The following is an 18872-nucleotide window of genomic DNA, read 5'->3' as shown; positions in this document are numbered from 1 at the left end:
CCTCCTGAGTAGCTGGGACCACAGGCGTACACCATCACACCCGGCTAATTGTTTAAAAAACTGCTTGTAGGGACAGGGTCTCTCTATTTTGCCCAGACTAGTGCTGAACTCCTGGACTCAAGTGATCCTCCCGAATCAGCCTCCCAAGGTGCTGGGACTCCAGATGTGGGCCACTGCACCTGGCCCGCTTGCCTTTTTTAAAATGCTCCCCTGCCTATAACAAAAGTCTAACGTCAAAGGTAAATCAATCACAGCTTGTGGGAAATGTTTAATATGAGGATTAAGATGTCAGACACAAGCTTGGCTGGACAACTGAGACACCAACGTCGCCTGCTACTGTGTGTTTGTGCCGTGTGGTCCAACCAAGACCGAAGACCCACCTGGGGAGGCCTTTCCCGTCAACCACCAAAGGAGCACCCAGAGGTCACAGTGCCCTCAGACCCCCATATCTGCACGTGCAACAGTGAATTCCAACACAGCCTCCCGGTCACTCCTGAAGGAGTTGCCGTAACAGGCACCACGCCCTGCGTCTCCTTCTACACTTACCAAGGCCCAGAAAAATGAAGAGGCCTTATCCAGAGCCCACACAACTACCCAACTGTACAGACGACTATGCAAGACAACTATGATCCTACTCACTCATTCAACAAACACTCACAGAGAGCCTACCCGGCGCCAGGCCTTGAGGTGGAATATGATCCTACTCACTCATTCAACAAACACTCACAGAGAGCCTACCTGGTGCCAGGCCTTGAGGTGGAAACTGTGGTGGTCCCGCCCTCATGAAGCCGGTCACGAAGGTGCTCCCAGGAGGGCCCTTCCTGGGCAAGTCCCTAAGGGGGCAACCCTGGAGCTGAGCTCAGAGTGAGCCTTGGGGGCAGGGAGAAAAGAGGCGGCCCAGGGCATGGTGGGAAGCACAGATGGCCCATGGGGTCGAGGAGCGCCTGCCCCAGCCAGGTCCCATCTGCCCACCCCTGGACTTCTCAGAGGCCTGGGTGGGGCCAGGTGCGGTGGCTGAGGCCTGTAATCCCAGCACTTTGGGAGGCGGAGGTGGGCGGATCACCTGAGGTTGGGAGTTCAGACCAGCCTGACCAACATGGAGAAACCCCTTCTCTATTAAAAATACAAAATTAGCCAGGCATGGTGGCCCATGCCTGTAATCCCAGCTACTTGGGAGGCTGAGGCAGGAGAATTGCTTGAACCCAGGAGGCAGAGGTTGCAGTGAGCCGAGATCGTGCCACTGCACTCCAGCCTGGGCAACAGAGGCTGTTTATTTTATTAATAAATAAATAAAAATTTAAAAAGTAAAAATAATTTTAAAAAGCAAAAGTTAGCCTTCATAATTGAGTATCAAAGTTGAGGAATATACAGAAAGTTAAATGTTTAAGAAAAAGCATTAGGAAGGCAGAGTTTATTTCCTGAATATGTTCTTCCATGCACAGATCTCACTTTGCACTCAGAAAACAATCCCCAGAGAGAGTATTTCAGGAACAAACTTTGCTGGGGTTTTCTGTCTGTTTTAATGAGCTCTTTCTGGTCAACTTCTCCGTTTTCTACTTCTAGAGAAAAACCCCGGGGCCTGAGTCTGTGCTGGGCATCTCTGCTGGCCTCTTGCCCTTTGTCCTTCTCCAGTGAGAGTTTTTTTTTGGGGGGGGGGTGGGGGGCACTTCCTCGGCCCCAAGGACGCCATCCCTGCAGGTCCCAGCCAGTCTCGGTTCCCCTAGCCCAGGGAACTCACCAGTCCCTTGAAAAGGACCCCAGCACACTTTCTTAAAGGTGCTGTCCCCGTCCCACCAGGATCTCAAAATGTCCTACCACTGGTATGAAGACTTGGACTCAAGTCTTACAAACCCATCTTTATGTTTTTCTCAGATGTGTGCCCTGCACGGTGGCTCACATCTATAATCCCAATGCCTTGAGAAGCCGAGGTGGCAGATGGCTTGAGCCCAGGAGTTTGAGACCAGCCTGAGCAACACAGTGAGATACTGTCTGCACAAAAAAAATAAATAAAATAAATTAGCTGGGCACAATGGCACGTGCCTGTAAGTCCTAGCTACTTAGGAGACTAAGGCATAAGGACTGCTTGACCCCAGGAGTTGGAGGCTGCAGTGAGCTATGATTGCTCCACTGCACTCCAGGCAGGGCAACAGAACAAGACCCTGTCTCTTAAAAAATAAATAAATAAATAAAGCAGACCTGACAGTTCAGGAAGTCAGTGAATGAGACTGGGGATCCGGTGCTGACCACCACGGGCGACCTGCTGGAAGTTCAATTACATGTCGTTACTCTGTCCATCAGAAACAGGCAGGGCACCCCGGATATGCTGGACACAGAGAGTGCACTGATCACAAGAAGATTCTAAAATCACTTCTGAGGTTAAATATTAATTCTAAGTTTATATAGATCTGCTCGGACACGATGGCTCATGCCTATAGTCTCAGCACTTTGGGAGGCCAAGGTGGACAGATCATCTGAAGTCAGGAGTTCGAGATCAGCTTGGCCAACATGGTGAAACCCCATCTCTACCAAAAAATACAAAAATTAGCCAGGCATGGTGGCGCACACTTTTAATCTCAGCTACCCAGGAGGCTGAGGTGGGAGAATCGCTTGAACCTGGGAGGGAGAGGTTGCAACGAGCCAAGATTTAGCCATTGCACTCCAGCCTGGGCAACAGAGCGAGACCCTGTCTCAAAAAAAAAAAAAAAAAAAAGGAAAGAAAATATGTTTTATTTCATAATTTAAAAATACATCAGCAAGCAGCACTAACAAGTAAACAACTGTGCACAGAGCCTTATGTGGCATTTTGCTGAAAGGGAAAATGTCCCCACTATTAACAAGGATGGGGTTCTGTCTTAGAAAGGACCCTAAGGGGCCAGGCATGGTGGCTCACACCTGTAATCCCAGCACTTTGGGAGGCCGAGGTGGGCGGATCACAAGGTCAGGAGTTCGAGACCAGCCTTGGCCAATATGGTGGAACTCCATCTCTACTAAAAATACAAAAATTAGCCGGGCATGGTGGCAGGTGCCTGTAGTCCCAGCTACTAGGGAGGCTGAGGCAGGAGAATAGCTTGAACCTGAGGAGGAGGTTGCAGTGAGCTGAGATCGCACGACTGCACTCCAGCCTGGGCGACAGAGCGAGACTCCGGCTCAAAAAAAAAGAAAGAAAGGACCATCCAACACTTCCACTTGAAAGAATGCTCCTCCTCCTGCCTCCTCCTGAGGTCAAAGCCACTGGCAGAGACTTTCAAACTCATTCCTGTAGGGATCACACTGTGATCAGGCACGGTCGGGAGCTACAGTCCCTCAGTCCCCACGGTCCCGCTGAGCTTCGCAGGGAGGCAGCTGCGGCGTGGGGGCAGCAATCATAAGCCAAGGTGCCAGGGCAGTCACAGGGAATGGGTTCCACAGGCCTGGTTCTGCCCCACAAGAGGGCACATCCAGCACAACCACAGAGCAAGCGACCCCAGAGGACCCACAGGAAGATACTCAGTGCCTAAGCCAAGAGGCAAGCTCGCCCATCCCCGCACTCGCTCAAGCCGATGCGCACATCAAACCAGCTTCCAGGGCCAAGCGAAGTTCCCGGTGCAGCATCGTGTACTGAAGAGCACCTGCCATCCGCTCAAGGTCAAGGCTAACACGTGAGCCCAACCACAGTGCAGAGCAGAACTAGGTCAGGCTGGGGCCGGCCAAGGAGCAAACCAAAGCCACTGTCATATCCCTGCAGGACTTCTCCTTTCCCAGAGCAGTCGGCGACCTGGCAGGGCCTAACCTGGCCACTCAAACGCTTGGAAAGATGCTACCATAACACTGCGAGGTTGCCAGAGCACCAGAAAGGGAAACAAGTGTCACCTACGAGCATCAGAGTCACAAAGTTTAAGGACAGAATTAGCTCTCTGTGGAAATTAAAGAACAGAAGGTCTCCCGGATCAAGGCTGGAGGATAGGAACATGAAATCATGGAGAGCAAGACAAAGCCTGCTGTGACATGAATGGACCCAGGGAGAACCTGGTGTGAGATGCCTGTGCCTCCGTGTGGCACTGAGGGGGAGGGGCAGGGGCTAAGGGACAGGGGTGCAGCTCTCTTCACCCAGCACCTTCTAAGCCCTGGGGCAGAAGTGACCGGTCAGGGCCTGACACCTCATCCCTCCCTGCGTGTCCAAGCCTTGCGTGGGCAACGCTTCTCAGCTAGCATTTCAACCTTGACACATCCACTTTGCAAACTCAGCCCATGCATCACCCGGACGCCTAGAAGCCCTCGCTCCACTGACACCCAGCTGGCCACCAGGCCACAATCTCGTTTCTTTTGCAAAAAAACAAAACTTAACTAAAACAAAGACTCAACATCTCACAGCTTCAGAGCTGAGCTTAGACTCTCCCATGGCACTGGAAATGTCATCTGTCCAGTGTCATCCCTATGGGCCACAGGTGGCTACAAGCACTTGAAACGTGAGGGAGAACTGAATGCTCGATGCTAATCAGCTGAATTGACTTCACTTCAACAGCCACCCACGGCAGTGGTGCCCATCCTGGACACAGTGTCCCGGGGCCCCATGGGGCTGAACCATCATGGGACCGTGCCCTGCCTGTGCCCAGCCCCACCAGAGGGTGGAGGAAGATGGAGGCGGCGGCAGCAGCGAGAGCAGGGGGCTTTGCTAGCCCGAGGCGCAGGTCCAGGCCTCTGCGAGGAGACGTGGGAATGGCAGCCCGCCCCGCGCCACAGCTACCTCTCAAACACCAACCCCACGACAATGGAGGGCCGTCAAGGACGCCGCCAGGCCAGGCCCCATTCCTCCTTCCCAGACCTCCCTGGATTGCTCCGTCTGTGCTCACTGAAACACGCTTTCTGCCAATTGTTGAGGAAAAAAATCAAGCCTTAATATTCCAGTCATTGTAAAAGCTTAATGGTTATTTTTACAGATTTTGTATAAATTTAGAACCAAATAAACAAATCATATGCCATTCACAACAATGACCTTTTTTAAAAAGGGGGATGTGCACGGTTGTCTGTCCTCATCACCGTCTGCAGCCCATCACGAGTGAGGCACGTACGACTGGCCGCTCAGGCCTTTGCCCTTAAATGCACTGTGTTTTGGTGGCAATGGGATGGAATCAAGAGTAACCTTTATTGAACACTGGTTCTTGATCCTTTAGCCAAATAAGGTTAAGTACAACTGCATCAGAAGCTCCAGGAGACAGCCCTTCTGAGCACAGAACCAGCTGGCTCTAGGTCTGCGCTTTTTAACCTGAACAACCTCTCCGCCTTCTTCAGGCCTGTATGGTTCTTCTTAGTGTGGGGTTCTATGTAGCTCATCACAAAATCAGCTACCTAACACCACACAGAATGTAACACGTCTTAGCTGAAGAACAGGTTTCAGGCCAGGCACGGTGGCTCACGCCTATAATCCCAGCACTTTGGGAGGCCATGGCAGACAGATCACTTGAGGTCAGGAGCTCAAGACCAGCTGGGCAACATGGCAAAACCCCATCTCTACTAAAAATACAAAAAAATTACAGGTGGCACATGCCTGTAGTCCCAGCTACTCAGGAGGCTGAGGCACAAGAATCACTTGAACCCAGGAGGCGGAGGTTGCAGTGAGCCGAGATCGCGCCACTGCACTTCAGCCTGGGCGACAGAGTAAGACACCGTCTCAAAAAAAAAAAAGAACAGATTTCAGCCCTTTATCCTAAGACACCAGCGTGGACAAACAAATGGCCCAACCCTGACTCGGGAAGGCCCTGTGCTAAGCGTGCCAGCCAGGCAAACTTGCCAGGCGCACATGAGGGCTCTGAATCGGTCCGGAATTCATGCAGGAACAGTTTCTACACTGAGAAAGGCAGGTGAACCTCTCCCACTGTGCAGACAGCAGCACCCCCACTGTTTACCATTCTCCATGCCAAGAGGGTGACCTTGAGAGGCAGGCAAAGGTGAGACTAGCTTGGTTCCAAGGAACAGCTGTGGGGAGTGGCAATTCTTCCCACTGGGCCTCGTGGCCAGTGTGGTCCGACATCCCAGAAGTGGAGCCTAGCGCCCCGCTCATCACAGTCAACTCCCTCAAGTCTTGTCGCTGACTTAACTGCTTCCTGTGGAATATTAATTGCCAAAAATACATCATGCACCTCGAGGAACATTACCTTGTAATGCAGTACGATGTATTTCCAAACACACAAGATGAATGCAAGCTCTTCCGTACAAAAACATTTGTTTTAATCAACCTTGTCCTTATGCAACACAATAAAAAGCTGTTCCAATGCAGCCCACGAGACTGGGTGGGAAGACAATGGACAAGGCGCATGCCCCACAGCTCATGGGTACCCTGCTCTCAGAAAGCCACGCCGGAGGGCAGGGAGAGCACTCCAAGGGCAGCAGCAGTGCCGGTCAGACCACCGCCCGCCACCGCTGTGTATCTCTGATGACCAAAACCAACGGTCCCGAGAGGAGCCCAGCCTGCGGCTGCAGCTAGAGGAGAAGGAGACACCTTGTACCCACATCTCACAACCCAGCAGGGGCCACAGCAGGCGGAGGACGCCGTGAGGGAGTGGGAGAAAAATTAAGACAGCAGAGGGAAGTGAGCGGGCCGGGTGAGAGGCTGCTGTCCTGCAGGGCTCCCGGCCTTCCCCAGGGCACCTGCCCAGCCAAGGACTGGCTGGCTCGCTGGAGTGCCTCCTTGCCCTCTGGCCCCCTCCTCCGTGGCCTCGGCTCCAGGCCTCCTCACCATCGTGCCCATCTTCATCCTGCGCAGCCCTAATGGGGTCCACTGTGCTGAGAAACCTGTCACCCAAACATCAGACCTGCCCACGTGGCTGCCAACTGTGCTTCCTGAGCACCTATAGGCAGGGCTTCAAACCAAGGTCAGGGAAAACCACGAATCTCTAACCCCTCTACCCGCTGCAAAAAAAAAAAAATTTAAAAAATTTTAAAATTAAAAAAAAAAAACAGGAAAAAAAAATTTGTGTTCATTTTTTTCCCCAGAACAATGACCCAGATTATTCATATTCATGAAGTTCTCAAAAGGGTCCTTGATCTAAAAAAGGGTCCTGACCCCACCATGGGCCTCCAGCACTTGGACTCCCTGCTGAGAACCCCCAACCCCCACCCCCCAGACCCTCCCGAGCCTGTTAAACACATGTCTTCCTGGGCCCCTCCCAGGAAACCCAGGCTCAGTGAAGCTGGGGGCTGGGCCTTGAACCCATACTTTTAAAAAGCTCCCCCGGCTTTTCTGATGAGAAGCAGCGGTGAAAACTCCATGATGTTAACCCAGGAGCCTTCTTCCCTGACAGCTGAACCACTGCAGAGGTGGAGCTGCGGGGCAGGAGCTGCGGGGCAGGAGCTGTGGGGCAGGTGCCAGAGCTCCTCGGGCGCCTCTGCACTGGTACCCCTCCCCCTGCCCCCAGCTCAGGCACTGCCCTGGCTCTGCTTCCGCTCAGGTGTTCCAGCATTTTCCACAGGTGAGACTTACTTGGAAGACGGGTCATGATTACAGCGAGACTCCCAGCTCTGCTACATCATCAAGAGAGGCCAAGCCAGAGCCAGGGCACTCGCAGGAGCTCACCGCCACAGATCCAGCCCGTGTCCTCTTTCACAGTAAGAGGGTAGCCCCACGCCCTGCGCGTACCTGACACCTGCGCATTCAGTCACCGAAATGTCACTGAATCACAGTCACCCTAGTTTTAAGGCAATAATGGAAGTCGCTCTCTGGCTGAGCACAGTGGCACGAGGTCCCAGGTTACAGGGGGCTCTTTCTCACGATCAGCCTTGGATCAGCCTTAGGTTTATTCAGTACAAGGCACAGGCAATCACTTCCACACCACAGTCCTCCTTCCTTTATAGCTGCCTCCATCTTTTCTGGAACCAAAACTCCACACAACTCCCTACACGCTGCAGTCCTCCCTCCCTGGTGCTCCTCCAAGAACTCCCCGTATCAGCCCACAACAGGCGCTCTCTGGGCACCCCTGAAGGCTGCGGTCCCAGCCCCTTTGATAAAGAAATGTGCTCAGTGTCTGCTCAGCCAAGAGCCCCTCAGACCCTTCCCACCCGTGACTTGCCTCAGCGTCGGGGCCACAGCCCCCAGGCCCTCAGTGCGCAGGTGAGAAGCACACACCTTACACCCAGGAGAGAGGCTCGATGGCCGCCACAAGCCCTGAGGGTGTGGGAACCTCTTCAGGCCCCAAACTATGGAGCCAGCCACTAGCTCAACAGGACTGATCCCAGAGTTTGTTTCTCAAAATAAATCAAGCAAGTGTTCCACTGAAAAAAGAAGGCAAGCAAAGAGAAACAGCCACACACATCAGGCACAAGTCTCAGATCCAGTCCCTTCTAACAGCTCACTTCCACCACTCAGCTCAACTCAGAGGTCACAGGATTTGCATCAGCAGAAGCTCCAGCTGAAAGAACGTGGATGCTGTGACATTCTGCTAAATGATCCCAAGTTCTTTTCTGAATCTGGAAGGAAAAGGAAAGAAGTGCCAAAAAGTTCACGGAAACAGTGCTGTGAACCATTTAACAGATGTTTATTATCAAGAGCTGCAGGGGTGGGCCGGGACACCGCCACGCTTCCACAGTGGGACCCTAGCCCAAACCAGCAGCCTGAGAGGCCGTGACACCATGCCTGAAACTCACTAGCAAGAACACTCTGAAAAAGCAAAAATGACAGCAGATTTACAAATCAACTAGCATATGTGGAAAGTGCATTTAAACTATCAAACCAGAACCCACCATATTAACTCAGGACTTCGGTCCTTTTTAATAATCAGTCATATTCAAATACTGACTTCCATTCAGTGTAGATAAGATTATAAATCCACTTGAAAATGTACTACATTTTGGAATTAAACCTCGTACTTGACAATCTGTGCTAAACACTAAACAAAATGTCAACACCCAAACAGGAAGTATGACAATGATTAGGAGAAAATCAGCCCACACCCAACCGCACTGCCCACAGAGGCCCCGACACCACCAGTGACACCACACACACAGGTGCCCCTCATCACAGAAGCCGAGAAAACCCTTGCCTGGCAGAGCTATGTTCTGTTTGAAACAAGTCACTCTTGAATAAGTGACCATTCAAGTGGGGGGCAGACTCATAAAAAGATCCTGGGACACCTGAGGGTGTGGCTGCTGCACTGCTGAGTGGCTCCAGCTTCAGCAGGTGGTGGTGGTGGAGCCAAGGGTGTCCCAAGCACCCACAACGTATCAGACACTTGATGTTATATTTTCACACAGATTCCACACAATAATCCGTATTACAGGCAAAGACACTGAAGGCAGGAGCCAGTGGGAACCCACCCAGGACCCAAGAGCCCTGGTCCGGCGCACCACCTTCGCAAAGATGCTGTGACTCAGGAAGGCATGGCGCCAGCTGCGCCTGCACGGCCAGACAAGACATGGCTTGCATGGGGACACTAAAGAAATCACCTTGAGGAGACGGCAGCTTCCCTGTTTGAAGACAGCATGAGAACCTAAAATGTGTCAACAATTCCCTTATACAAAATGTCACTTTTGTAATTGGCTGAATGTGCTAAAACTTTAAAAGTCGAGCAAGCTTTAAGGACAAATCCAAGACCCAAAATTAGCCGGGCGTGATGGCGGGCGCCTGTAGTCCCAGCTACTTGGGAGGCTGAGGCAGGAGAATGGTGTGAACCCGGGAGGCGGAGCTTGCAGTGAGCCGCGTTCGCGCCACTGTGCTCCAGCTTGGGCGACAGAGCGAGACTCCATCTCAAAAAAAAAAAAATCCGAGACCCATCTGCTGGCATCTCCTGGAGGGCACAGAGGAGAGACACTGGGATGAAAGTCAAGTGGCATTTTTTCACATTCAAACAGCACCCCTCATTAACATGTGGAACACAGCAGAGTCTGACCCTCTCAATGCACTCGAGGCATGGAAGAAAAATGTCCTACGTGTGTACTCTAAGGCAGTGTGTGAAGTCCCCTGGAACTGAACTCAGAACGGAGACCTCAGAGTCTGGACTGCACGCCTGTCAGCACCCATGCCCCTCAGTCCTCCCTCTTCACACAGAGACCACCACTGAATCTGCCAGTAACAAAGGAGCTGGGTGGCAGGGAAGGTATTCTGGCAAAATCCTGAATAGCCAAACGGTAAATTACTTTATTTCAGAAAAAATGAAATGGCTTTGTAAACACTCAGGCTCACAAAAAAAGAAAGTCTATTAGTTCTATATGTAGCAAAATCCCGAAATTCTGACACACAGTAATGCAGCATGATTAGAATATTCTAAACAAAAATGTTAAATGAAAATCTTGATATTAAAAGGCAGAGTGTGAACCCTGGAGCCTGGGTTCAAATCCATATTTCGTAATTTACTGCTGTGTGGTTTAGGTAAGTTACTTAACCTCTCTGTTCCTTAGCTTCCTCATGAATGAACTAACGATAATGTCAGTACCTGTCCAGGGGACTGTTGTGAAGATCACACAAAGAAAGTGAATACGACATGCTCCTAACAGTCCTGGAACAATCATTATTAAATATGATCGTCTGCTCGGGTAAGAGCTGTCATTAACAGATGGACACACGAAGAAAACAGGGTAAATTCTATGAGGGAGACTCAGTCACTCACTCACTCATCGCCACATTCTAAAAGGCGACACTGTGGCAGGCACTGGGCTGGGCAGGGAGGAAGTGCCACCGACAAAGTTCCTCAACAAGGGGAAGGGAACTGGCATTCCGGGGTGCGCACTAGGTGTCAGAGACTGTGGTAGAAAATGATTTCATGGCAGGGCGCGGTGGCTCACACCTGGAATCCCAGCACTTTGGGAGGCTGAGGCAGGCGGATCCCTTGAGGTCAGGAGTTCGAGACCAGCCTGGCCAACATGGTGAAACCCCATCTCTACTAAAAATAAAAAAATTAGGCGGGCGTGGTGACGGCACCTGTGGTCCCAGCTACATGGGAGGCTAAGGCAGGAGAATGGCTTGAAGCCGGGAGACGGAGGTGGCAGTGAGTCAAGATCGTACCACTGCACTCCAGCCTGGGCAACAAAGCGAGACTCCATCTCAAAACATAAAACAAGAAAATGATCTCGTTTGCTCCTCTTATCAGCAAAGTGCTACGTGTCCGGATGAAGGAGCTGAGGCTGACAGCCAGAAAAGAGGCCGTGGGCACCAGTTAGGAAGGGCAGCAGGGACGGCCGTGGCTTCCCAGCATGTGGCCCCTGCACCAGTTCCGGGCTCCTCAACTCTCCGCTGTCCTCGCCACACATCCAGCGGGTGGGAAGGCCGCACAGCACCCAGCCAGGCCCACAGCAGGCATTCGAGAAACCTCTGTCCAACCAAACCGAATGGGACCCCTTCTCCAGGTGTCCCGGGCAGTCATCCCAAAGCTGCCGGAACCAGGCCAGGCCAGGGCCTGTTCTAGAGGACGGTTCAGATAGAAACGCCCCTGGGAGGTGACCCTCACCCCAGGAGAGCCTGCAACACCCCGACACCCACCGCCTCGCCGCCGGTCCTCCCATGTAGCGGGGAGGCTGAGGTGCTGTGACGACCTAACAGTCTTGGTCTGGGCTTATAAACTTGGAAAGTCTAAAGACGTATTCTTCTGAGTACCAAAATATAACTGGCGAAAAAAGGAACCTCTTAAAATTACATTACTAAAGATAGGTGTTAGGTGGCAAGTTCTCAACCGTGTGTAGTCTGCTAAGATTTATAAATTAAAAACAAAAACAGAGCCCGGGGAACGGACAAGGGCTCGCGGGCACCCTCCCCGGGACAACGTGCACACAGGCCTGCCGGACAAGAAGGCCAGGGTCGGAGTGGAGCTGCGTCTCCCTGCCCTTCCTCCCGGCGGAACTCGCCCTCCTCACCTACAGGATCGCCCTAAATGCGCACGAAATCCTTCCCTGTTCCCGGTGAGCTGGTGAGAGAGGGCGAGGCCGCGAGCAGGTGCGCCTGTCCCCACTTCCTGCTCAGCGGGGCAGCAGCGGGGCTGGGGGTCTCGGGGGGCCGGGCCGGGAGTCCCGGGACCGCAGTTGCCGGGCGACCGCAGGGGGAAGGGTGCGGGGACCGCGGGACCCAGGCCCAGGCCCCAAGCCCGGCCGGAACTTTCCTCCCAAAGTTTCCCCGGGGCGCCAGGCTGCGGCCTAGGCCGGGCGCGCCTCCCAGTGGGGGTCGAGGCCGGAGCCGGGGCTGGAGGCGGCCTGCGGACCCGGGTCCTGCCCGGCCCGCCCTCCCCTCCCCGCCCCGGCTCCAGCCCCAGCCCGCGGCCCAGGCCCCGCAGTTCGCCGGGGTCCCGGGCCTTCGCGTGGCGGCGGCGGGGGCCACTCACCTGGACGCGGGTCCCTCTGTTGCCGGCCGAGCTCGCTGCCGCCCCGCCCCCGCCCCTTAGGCCCGCGACCCACTGACACCGAGGCGGAAGTGCGGCCCGCCGCCTCTCCGACTGACAGCCCGCGCCCGCCACTCGCTGCGCCCGGCGCCGCCGCGTGGGCCGCTGCCTGCCCAATCAGCGCCCGGCCCGAGGCTCGCGCCGGGGGGCGGGACTATGCTAATCCTTTCGCGAAGGGGCCTCTACCTATGCCCCCTCAGAGCCCCGCCCACGCAGCGGAGTGACGGTAAGAACAGCCAGTCACAGCAAGAGAGAGGCGGGGTTATGCCGCCCCTGAGCCAAAAGGGGAGGGAGGGAAGGAGGAAAAGGCGTGGCTGCAGAGAGCAGAGTTGACAAACAGTGAGTCAGGTGGCCTGGGGCGTGGGTGCTCCGCCCTCAGGTGCACTGCGTCCTGGCGGCGGTGCGGGCCTGCAAGGCTACCCAAAGCCCTGGGGGCTTTTTCCCACAAATGCTGGGGACCGTGCGATAGCTGGGGCGTAGCTGCTCCCACCGTCCTACCAAATCCTGAATATCGTCCACCTCCTTTGCATGCCATTCACCGCCAACCAAAATCCAGCGCCAATTTACCCCTCCAGCTGCATCCCCGACCGTTTCCCCACCATACTTAAAACCCTTTGGACTCCCACTGACCTACAGTGGCTCCATGGTTAAGCCCAGAAGTTCTGGAATCAGACCTGGAGCTTGCATTCTTTACCAGCTGTGTGGATTTGGACAAATTAATTAACCTCTCTGAGTCTGTGAGCACTCAGAGTTTCATTTGCAAACCAGGGTTCCCCTGTCATCAACTCATTTAAGTCATGGGTCTGGTTTGAGGTGAGTGGAGTGGCATGAACCAGGCTGGCTACGTAGTTACAGCAGTTGGTTTAGGGGTCAGCCTGTGACCCAGTTCTAGCCAAAGAGGCTCAGTCCTGGGACTTTTGCTGTAGGGTCAGAGTTCAGACCAGAGGGGAGGCTGAAGTCAAATGACTCTCCCATCTGCCCACAGACCTCTCCAGAGCTGGGTTAGGTGAGAGAGGGAAGGGGCCAGTCTTCCACATCTCACCACCCGAGAACAGGGCTGCACGAGAATGAAGCCAGCCCAGAGGAAAGCCGGAGCAACCACGGCCGGGTCACGTGGACCCTGCTGCACCTCAGCAGGTCCTTTCCTTGACTTTTCAGTTACGTGAACCACATGCTCATTTCTGCTTCAGCCCGTTTGAGGTAGAGCCAAGAGTCCTGGGCTTCCTGTGGCCTTGAGAGCCCTGGCGGATGACCCGTGACCCCGCAGCGCATCCTGCAGCAGAGCCAGCCCCCGTTGGGCCTCTGCACCCTCTCCTCAGGCCTTGTCTCCCCACTTCCAGGCTGCCCCTAGTAGGGCCATGGAGGCAGGGACAGGCCTTTGCCCCATCTGTGGCCCCGTGGCAGACATGGGTACTCTCTATCAATTTCAGGGCATGAGTGAGCCAATGAACGTGGCCTCTGTGGCGGGGGTGGGGCTCAGGTCACATCTCTGGGCTCAGCAGGGCTGTTCTCCCCCACCCCAGGGGCTGGCCCCACTCACTGGTGGGCCACTGTCAGTCGGCGCCACTAGAGACGTGCCAGGACTAGGAAAGAGCTGGCTGAGCCTCTCCTGAAGAGAGAACGGGGAGGAGGGCGGGCAGGCCTCAGAAACAAAGGGGTTGCCATGGTTACCTCTGAAGAAAGCGACTCCAGCCGGTGAAAGGGAAGGGAAGGCATGTGGCCCCCAAGCCAGGACAAGGACGATGAGGCCAGTTGCCACGGAGATGACCGCGCTCCACAGCTTCCCCTGTGGGCCTTGCCAGGGCCAGCTCAGGGTCCCAGAAACCCACCACTCTCCATGTCCCTCACCCTAAGTTTCTAAGACTCTAACCCCTGTGCCCTTGAGGGGATCCAACCTGCCCACCCACCCCTTGACCACGAGCTCTGCAGTGAGGGCAGCCTCAGAGGCTCAGGCAGAAGGACCCTCTCATCTGCCCAGGGACCACCCCAGGGCCAAGCAGGGAGATCCACCCTGGCCTTGGGGTTGGGGGTGTGATCTCAGATGGCCCTTGGGCTGGAACAGGGGTTTCACTCCTCTTCACAGATGCAGTAACTGAGCTCCAAGGGTAGTCTGCTGTCAGCCAGCGCTGCTGGAGACGTGCCAGGACTGGGAAGGGTACTTCCTCCCCGGGGCCAGTTGCTGGGACTAGGCAAGAATCCTCCCTCAGTTGGTGGGTAGTAAGGAGGGTGCCTTGAGACCAACTTAGGTGTCTTTGTCATGATCTTTACTAGGTCACGAGGCCAATTCAAGAGGCACAGTTCTCCAAGGATGGAAGATGGGGTTGGGGAAGTCAACAAAGATGGATGAGCTGGGGCCATGATGATGAAGACGATGATGAGGATGGTGATGATGATGATGATGATGATGATGATGATGATGATGATGATGATGGTGGCCGAGTGCCCTGTGATTTACAGGCCCATCTGGTTTCATGTTTGCAACAGCCAATCAAGTGGGTACCAGGTGCCATCATTCCCACTTTACAGATGAGAAGACTGAGCCCCAGACAGATTAAGTGAGTCCCCCAGCCCTGCAATGAGGAAGGGCCCAGCACAGCTCCAGGCACAACAAGGAGGCACTCCAGGCATAGGGAGGTCTGGTGGACCAGGCCTGGCCCGGGAGCTTGTCCGCAAGGCAGAGCCCCACCCAGGCTCCCGGACCAGGATCCGCACACGAACAACAGGCCCAGGAGTCCCCATGGCTGTGGCTGCTGGACCCCCGCACCAGGTGGGCTGGCGGCTGTGTGCCACACATGCTCTCTAGAGCCTGAGAAACGCTCATCCTGCAGGTGATTTGGGGGGTGTCTGCTCCCACCTGCACTGCTCTCAGACCAAATTTCTGCTTCCTGACAGAATTTCTAGGATCCTCCCTCTGTCCTCTTAGCCAAGGAGGAGAGAAGCTCTCTCCCTCTCTCACCATGGGGCAGGTCACCAGTGGGTGGATTTCATGACCCACATACCTCCCAGGGCTGGCGTGCGGGGTCCAGCAGTCCCAGCCACAACTATGGCATCCCGCTTCCTTTCCTCTCACTGTGAAGGAGGCGGAAGAGAGATTGTTGCTCCCACCTTTTGGATGGGGAAACTGAGGCTTAGAGAGCAGAAGCAGCTTGCCCAGGGCCTGGCAGCACCAGTCCCGCCCACAACCCACCGCCCTTTCCCCCGCTCCACTCTTACCTCCTCCCCCAGGTTTCTGGGTCTGGGTTTGTCTCTTTATCTGGGTCTGCACCCACAGCTGCCCCATTAGATCAAACAGGGCTTGGCTTCCAGGAACGCCGGGTGCCTTGGCATTGCTGGCCTGGCTGGCAGCTGCTGGCTGGTGAGCCCCGGCTGAGGCTGTCTCCTCTCCCCAGGCACTCCGCAGGCCTTTAGAGAGGACATTCTCCCACTCTCTTTTATGGAAAGCCATGGAATCTTCTGTGTGGATGCAGCCTGGGCAGCCAGAGAGGGGCCTGGCCACTGAGGCCTGGCCCTGGCCCTCACGTGGCCACAGCTGACCCCTCCCCACCGCAGCTCTCCAGTCTCCTCTGCAACGTGACAGCCCTGGCTTCTCTACTGTTGGGAGGAGAGTATTTTTAGTTTTGAACCCACCACGTGAAGCGAGACAAGTTATCAATAGCAGCAGCAAAGGGCTTTTTCTTTCTCTCTTTTTTTTTTTTCCCATGTCTTTGGGACCTGAACAATCTGCACCCATTAAATTCTGCCAAAAGAAAAAATAGTGTTCCTCTTATAAACTTTTTACCCCACAGCTTCCTTGCTGCTGCAGCTTTGCAAACCCACTCTTCCTGGGGTGACCCCACCTGTCTCCACAGCCCCCCTCTCCACTCCTGGGCACTGAGACCTGCCTGGGAACAGGCTCTTCTGAGCAGAGGGCCAGGGTGGGGCCCAGGCCACAGCTCCAGAGCAGTTGGAATGAGGAGCTGGGGAGAGGGGAGAAAGGCCCCCCAGTTTCCCGCTCACAGAGCTGGCAGCAGCCACAGCCTCTCCTGGAGTGCTTGCTGCATGCCCAGGGCCAGGCCTAGCTCCTCTGAGTGCAGCAGCTCAGGGACACGCCCCACCCCGCAGTGAAGGGCAGAGAAGGTGGCCTTCCCAGAGGCCTTTCCGGCTGTAATTCCTTGTTTCTGGAGGAAGGGGTTCCTCAGTCAAGTAGGTTTGAGAACACTATTTAAACAAAGTCAACAGGTGCCCTCCCCAACCTTAGGCTTCCTAGAGCCCTTCCCACTCAGGTGCACATGGAAGCTCCAGGGCCCAGGAAGGGCCTGATGCAGACTCCCAACATATGGGGATGGAAGCCTTTTTTCTATGAAGTTTCTTGCAGGACACTGGAGTGGCTTCCTGCCTTGCTGGGGGAAGCATTTGAGCCAACATGGCTGCCTGCCCTTTAGGACTGGTTAGAGCTGCGTTCCTGAGAAAGCTCAGAATAACAGAGGCTTTGACAGAGTAGAAACGTATGTTTCTCTCGGGTGACACAAGCCTGCGCTGTCCAGCTGGCAGGGTACCGTGCATCCTCAGGGACACAGCTCCTATCTTACACTATCCTCTCCTAGTGGCATCCTCAGGGACGCAGCTCCTACCTTACTGTATCACTCTCCTAGTGGCATCCTCAGGGACACAGCTCCTACCTTACTGTATCACTCTCCTAGTGCTGGCTTCCAGCCTCAGTGTCACCTCATGGCCCAAAACAGCTGCTGATGCTCCAGCCATCACAAGCATAGCTGACCAGAAAGGAGGAAGGAAAAGAGGAAGAGCAAAAGTGCTGCCCCCTAGATGAGTCAGCTCCCTTTGAGGATCTGTCCCTGAAGACACACCCAGCACTTCTGCTCACATCTCACTGGCCAGAACTCCATCCTATGCCACTTTTGGTAGGATAACGGCATTTTAGCTGAATGCACTGCCAGCCTAAACAAAACTTGGGGCTATGGGAAGCAGATTACAGATGGCCCCACAGCCAGGCCTAGACCGTCCCAGACCCAGAAATGTGGACATCTCCAGAAGTGACCCATGAGTGCCCTGCCTCAGAAGAACCGACAGCCCCAGATGTGAGACAGAGCGCCTGGCACACATTCCCTGGCATGCCTGTGGCACAAGGGCTGTGCTCCGACTCCGTGCCCCAGCGTGGTGCTGCAGCGGCCACTTCAGTGTTGGCCCTGGAGTTTCCCTCTTCCTGGCTGCACCCTGACTGTTGGGAAATGGGTTCCTGCTCCTTCTTGAAATACCTGTTGAAAACCTGCTGCACTCTGCCGGCCCCACCCTGGGTGCCAGGGTACCTCCGGAAGCAGGGCACCCACCCCAGAGGCTGCTAGGCAAAGGGCTTTCCTAGTGTGGGAAAGTGGGGGACCCTGGGGGACCTCTGCACCCTTCCTGAGGGCCCGTGTAGGGTGGGCAGGGTGTGGGCACATCCCTGCAGGGAACGGGAGGGGCAGGTGGGAGCTGGAGGAGAGACAGCTGGGCTGGGTTAGATTTAACTTGCTGCGGGAGCCAAGTGCGTTGGCTGGAGCCACTGGCTGGGCCTCAGTGCCAGGGGATCCGCCAGGCACGGGGGTGGGAGGGGCAAAGTTTAAATATGCCTGGGGAGCCAAGATGGGGGGCAGAGATGGGGCCCAGGTTGAGCAGCCACCGGGGGCCTGAGGGTGGCGCCGTTGGTTTCTCCTTAGGAGCAGCCCAGCAGCACAGTTGCCCCTCGGCTGGAGCTGGGGTGGGGGTTGGGTAAGAGACAGCCAGCCAGAGATTTGGGGTTCTTCTGGGGATAGGTGTGCTCCCCCAGTTGCATCCCTGGGAGAAGAGGTCAGGGAGGGGGTGGAGGAGATGGCTAGGGGTCTGTGTGTCAGGGGTCACAGCAGGGCACTGCATACCAGCCCAGTCCTCGTGCTCATGGTAGAGAGGGGTGGCCCATGAGGCAGAGCTGTACCCACCAGGAGCTTCATGCATGGCTCACAGCACCCAACCTGTGCTGTCACATGGCACCTGAGGTTAATTTACCACTCTACCATTGCCGTCTTGAAATTCTTCATCATCTTGGGGCAAGGAGCTCATATTTTCACTGTGCGGAGGACCTGGTAAATCCTGCAGTTGTCCTGGGCGAGGAGGGTGCGGCACTGGAAGCAGGGCCAACGGGGTTTCAGCAGTTGCATACAGCCGGCTGGGTGATGCTATCCCTGCCAGGCATGGTGACAGGCCGGGCAAGCAGGCTGGGCCTGTTCTGGGGAAGAGATGGAGGGGCTGATAAGAGGCCCTGTGCTGGGCTCCTGTGCCTGGTGCCAGCCTGCACAAGCTGGGGGAAGGCAGTCTGCCCAGGAGTCCCATGCCCCAGGGCTGGGAGACCCCTGGGGCCAGGGAGGACCATGCTGGCCGGTGCTCTCACTCGCTGGCTGGCTTCAGGAAATAGGGGTTCAGTAATGCCCAGGGCATCTGCAGGAAGCAGGTGTGGGTCAGTCTGGGCAGATGGCTGGGAGTTGGGGTGGAACCTGGAGCCCATGGGGGTCTAGACCCAGCCTTTGCTGATGG

At 55.2% G+C, this 18872-nt stretch overlaps 2 protein-coding genes and 1 long non-coding RNA gene across 5 annotated transcripts in view; all 3 read right to left on the bottom strand.

Annotated features, from left to right (window-relative positions):
- The window catches only part of OSBPL2 (oxysterol binding protein like 2), a 56933-nt gene extending 44497 nt beyond the window's left edge, over positions 1-12436 (bottom strand). Inside the window, exon 1 of one of the 3 annotated variants that reach the window (XM_054467987.2) lies at positions 12276-12436. The gene's annotated coding sequence lies outside the window, so the exon portion shown is untranslated. The remainder of the gene's footprint in view (positions 1-12275) is intronic. The other 2 variants (XM_063658969.1, XM_054467989.2) reach the window with 2 other exon arrangements.
- A 2257-nt stretch (positions 12437-14693) lies between these two features.
- LOC129021936 (uncharacterized) lies at positions 14694-15895 on the bottom strand. Its single transcript, XR_008496178.2, has 3 exons — positions 15546-15895; positions 15332-15437; positions 14694-14776 (listed from the first exon to the last, which is right to left on the bottom strand). It is a non-coding gene; the product is annotated as an uncharacterized LOC129021936 (long non-coding RNA).
- A 1608-nt stretch (positions 15896-17503) lies between these two features.
- On the bottom strand, positions 17504-18138 carry LOC129021591 (putative uncharacterized protein FLJ44790). The gene is given in 2 exon segments (XM_054467150.1): positions 17504-18060; positions 18063-18138. Coding segments are annotated over 2 exon segments (633 nt in total).
- Between the last annotated feature and the right edge of the window lie 734 nt (positions 18139-18872).

This window comes from Pongo pygmaeus, chromosome 21 (assembly GCF_028885625.2).
Source record: "Pongo pygmaeus isolate AG05252 chromosome 21, NHGRI_mPonPyg2-v2.0_pri, whole genome shotgun sequence".
In the NCBI taxonomy this organism is placed as follows: domain Eukaryota; kingdom Metazoa; phylum Chordata; class Mammalia; order Primates; family Hominidae; genus Pongo; species Pongo pygmaeus.
The sequence above is the reverse complement of the archived record's forward strand: the minus strand, read 5'-3'. Positions and strand labels throughout refer to the sequence as shown.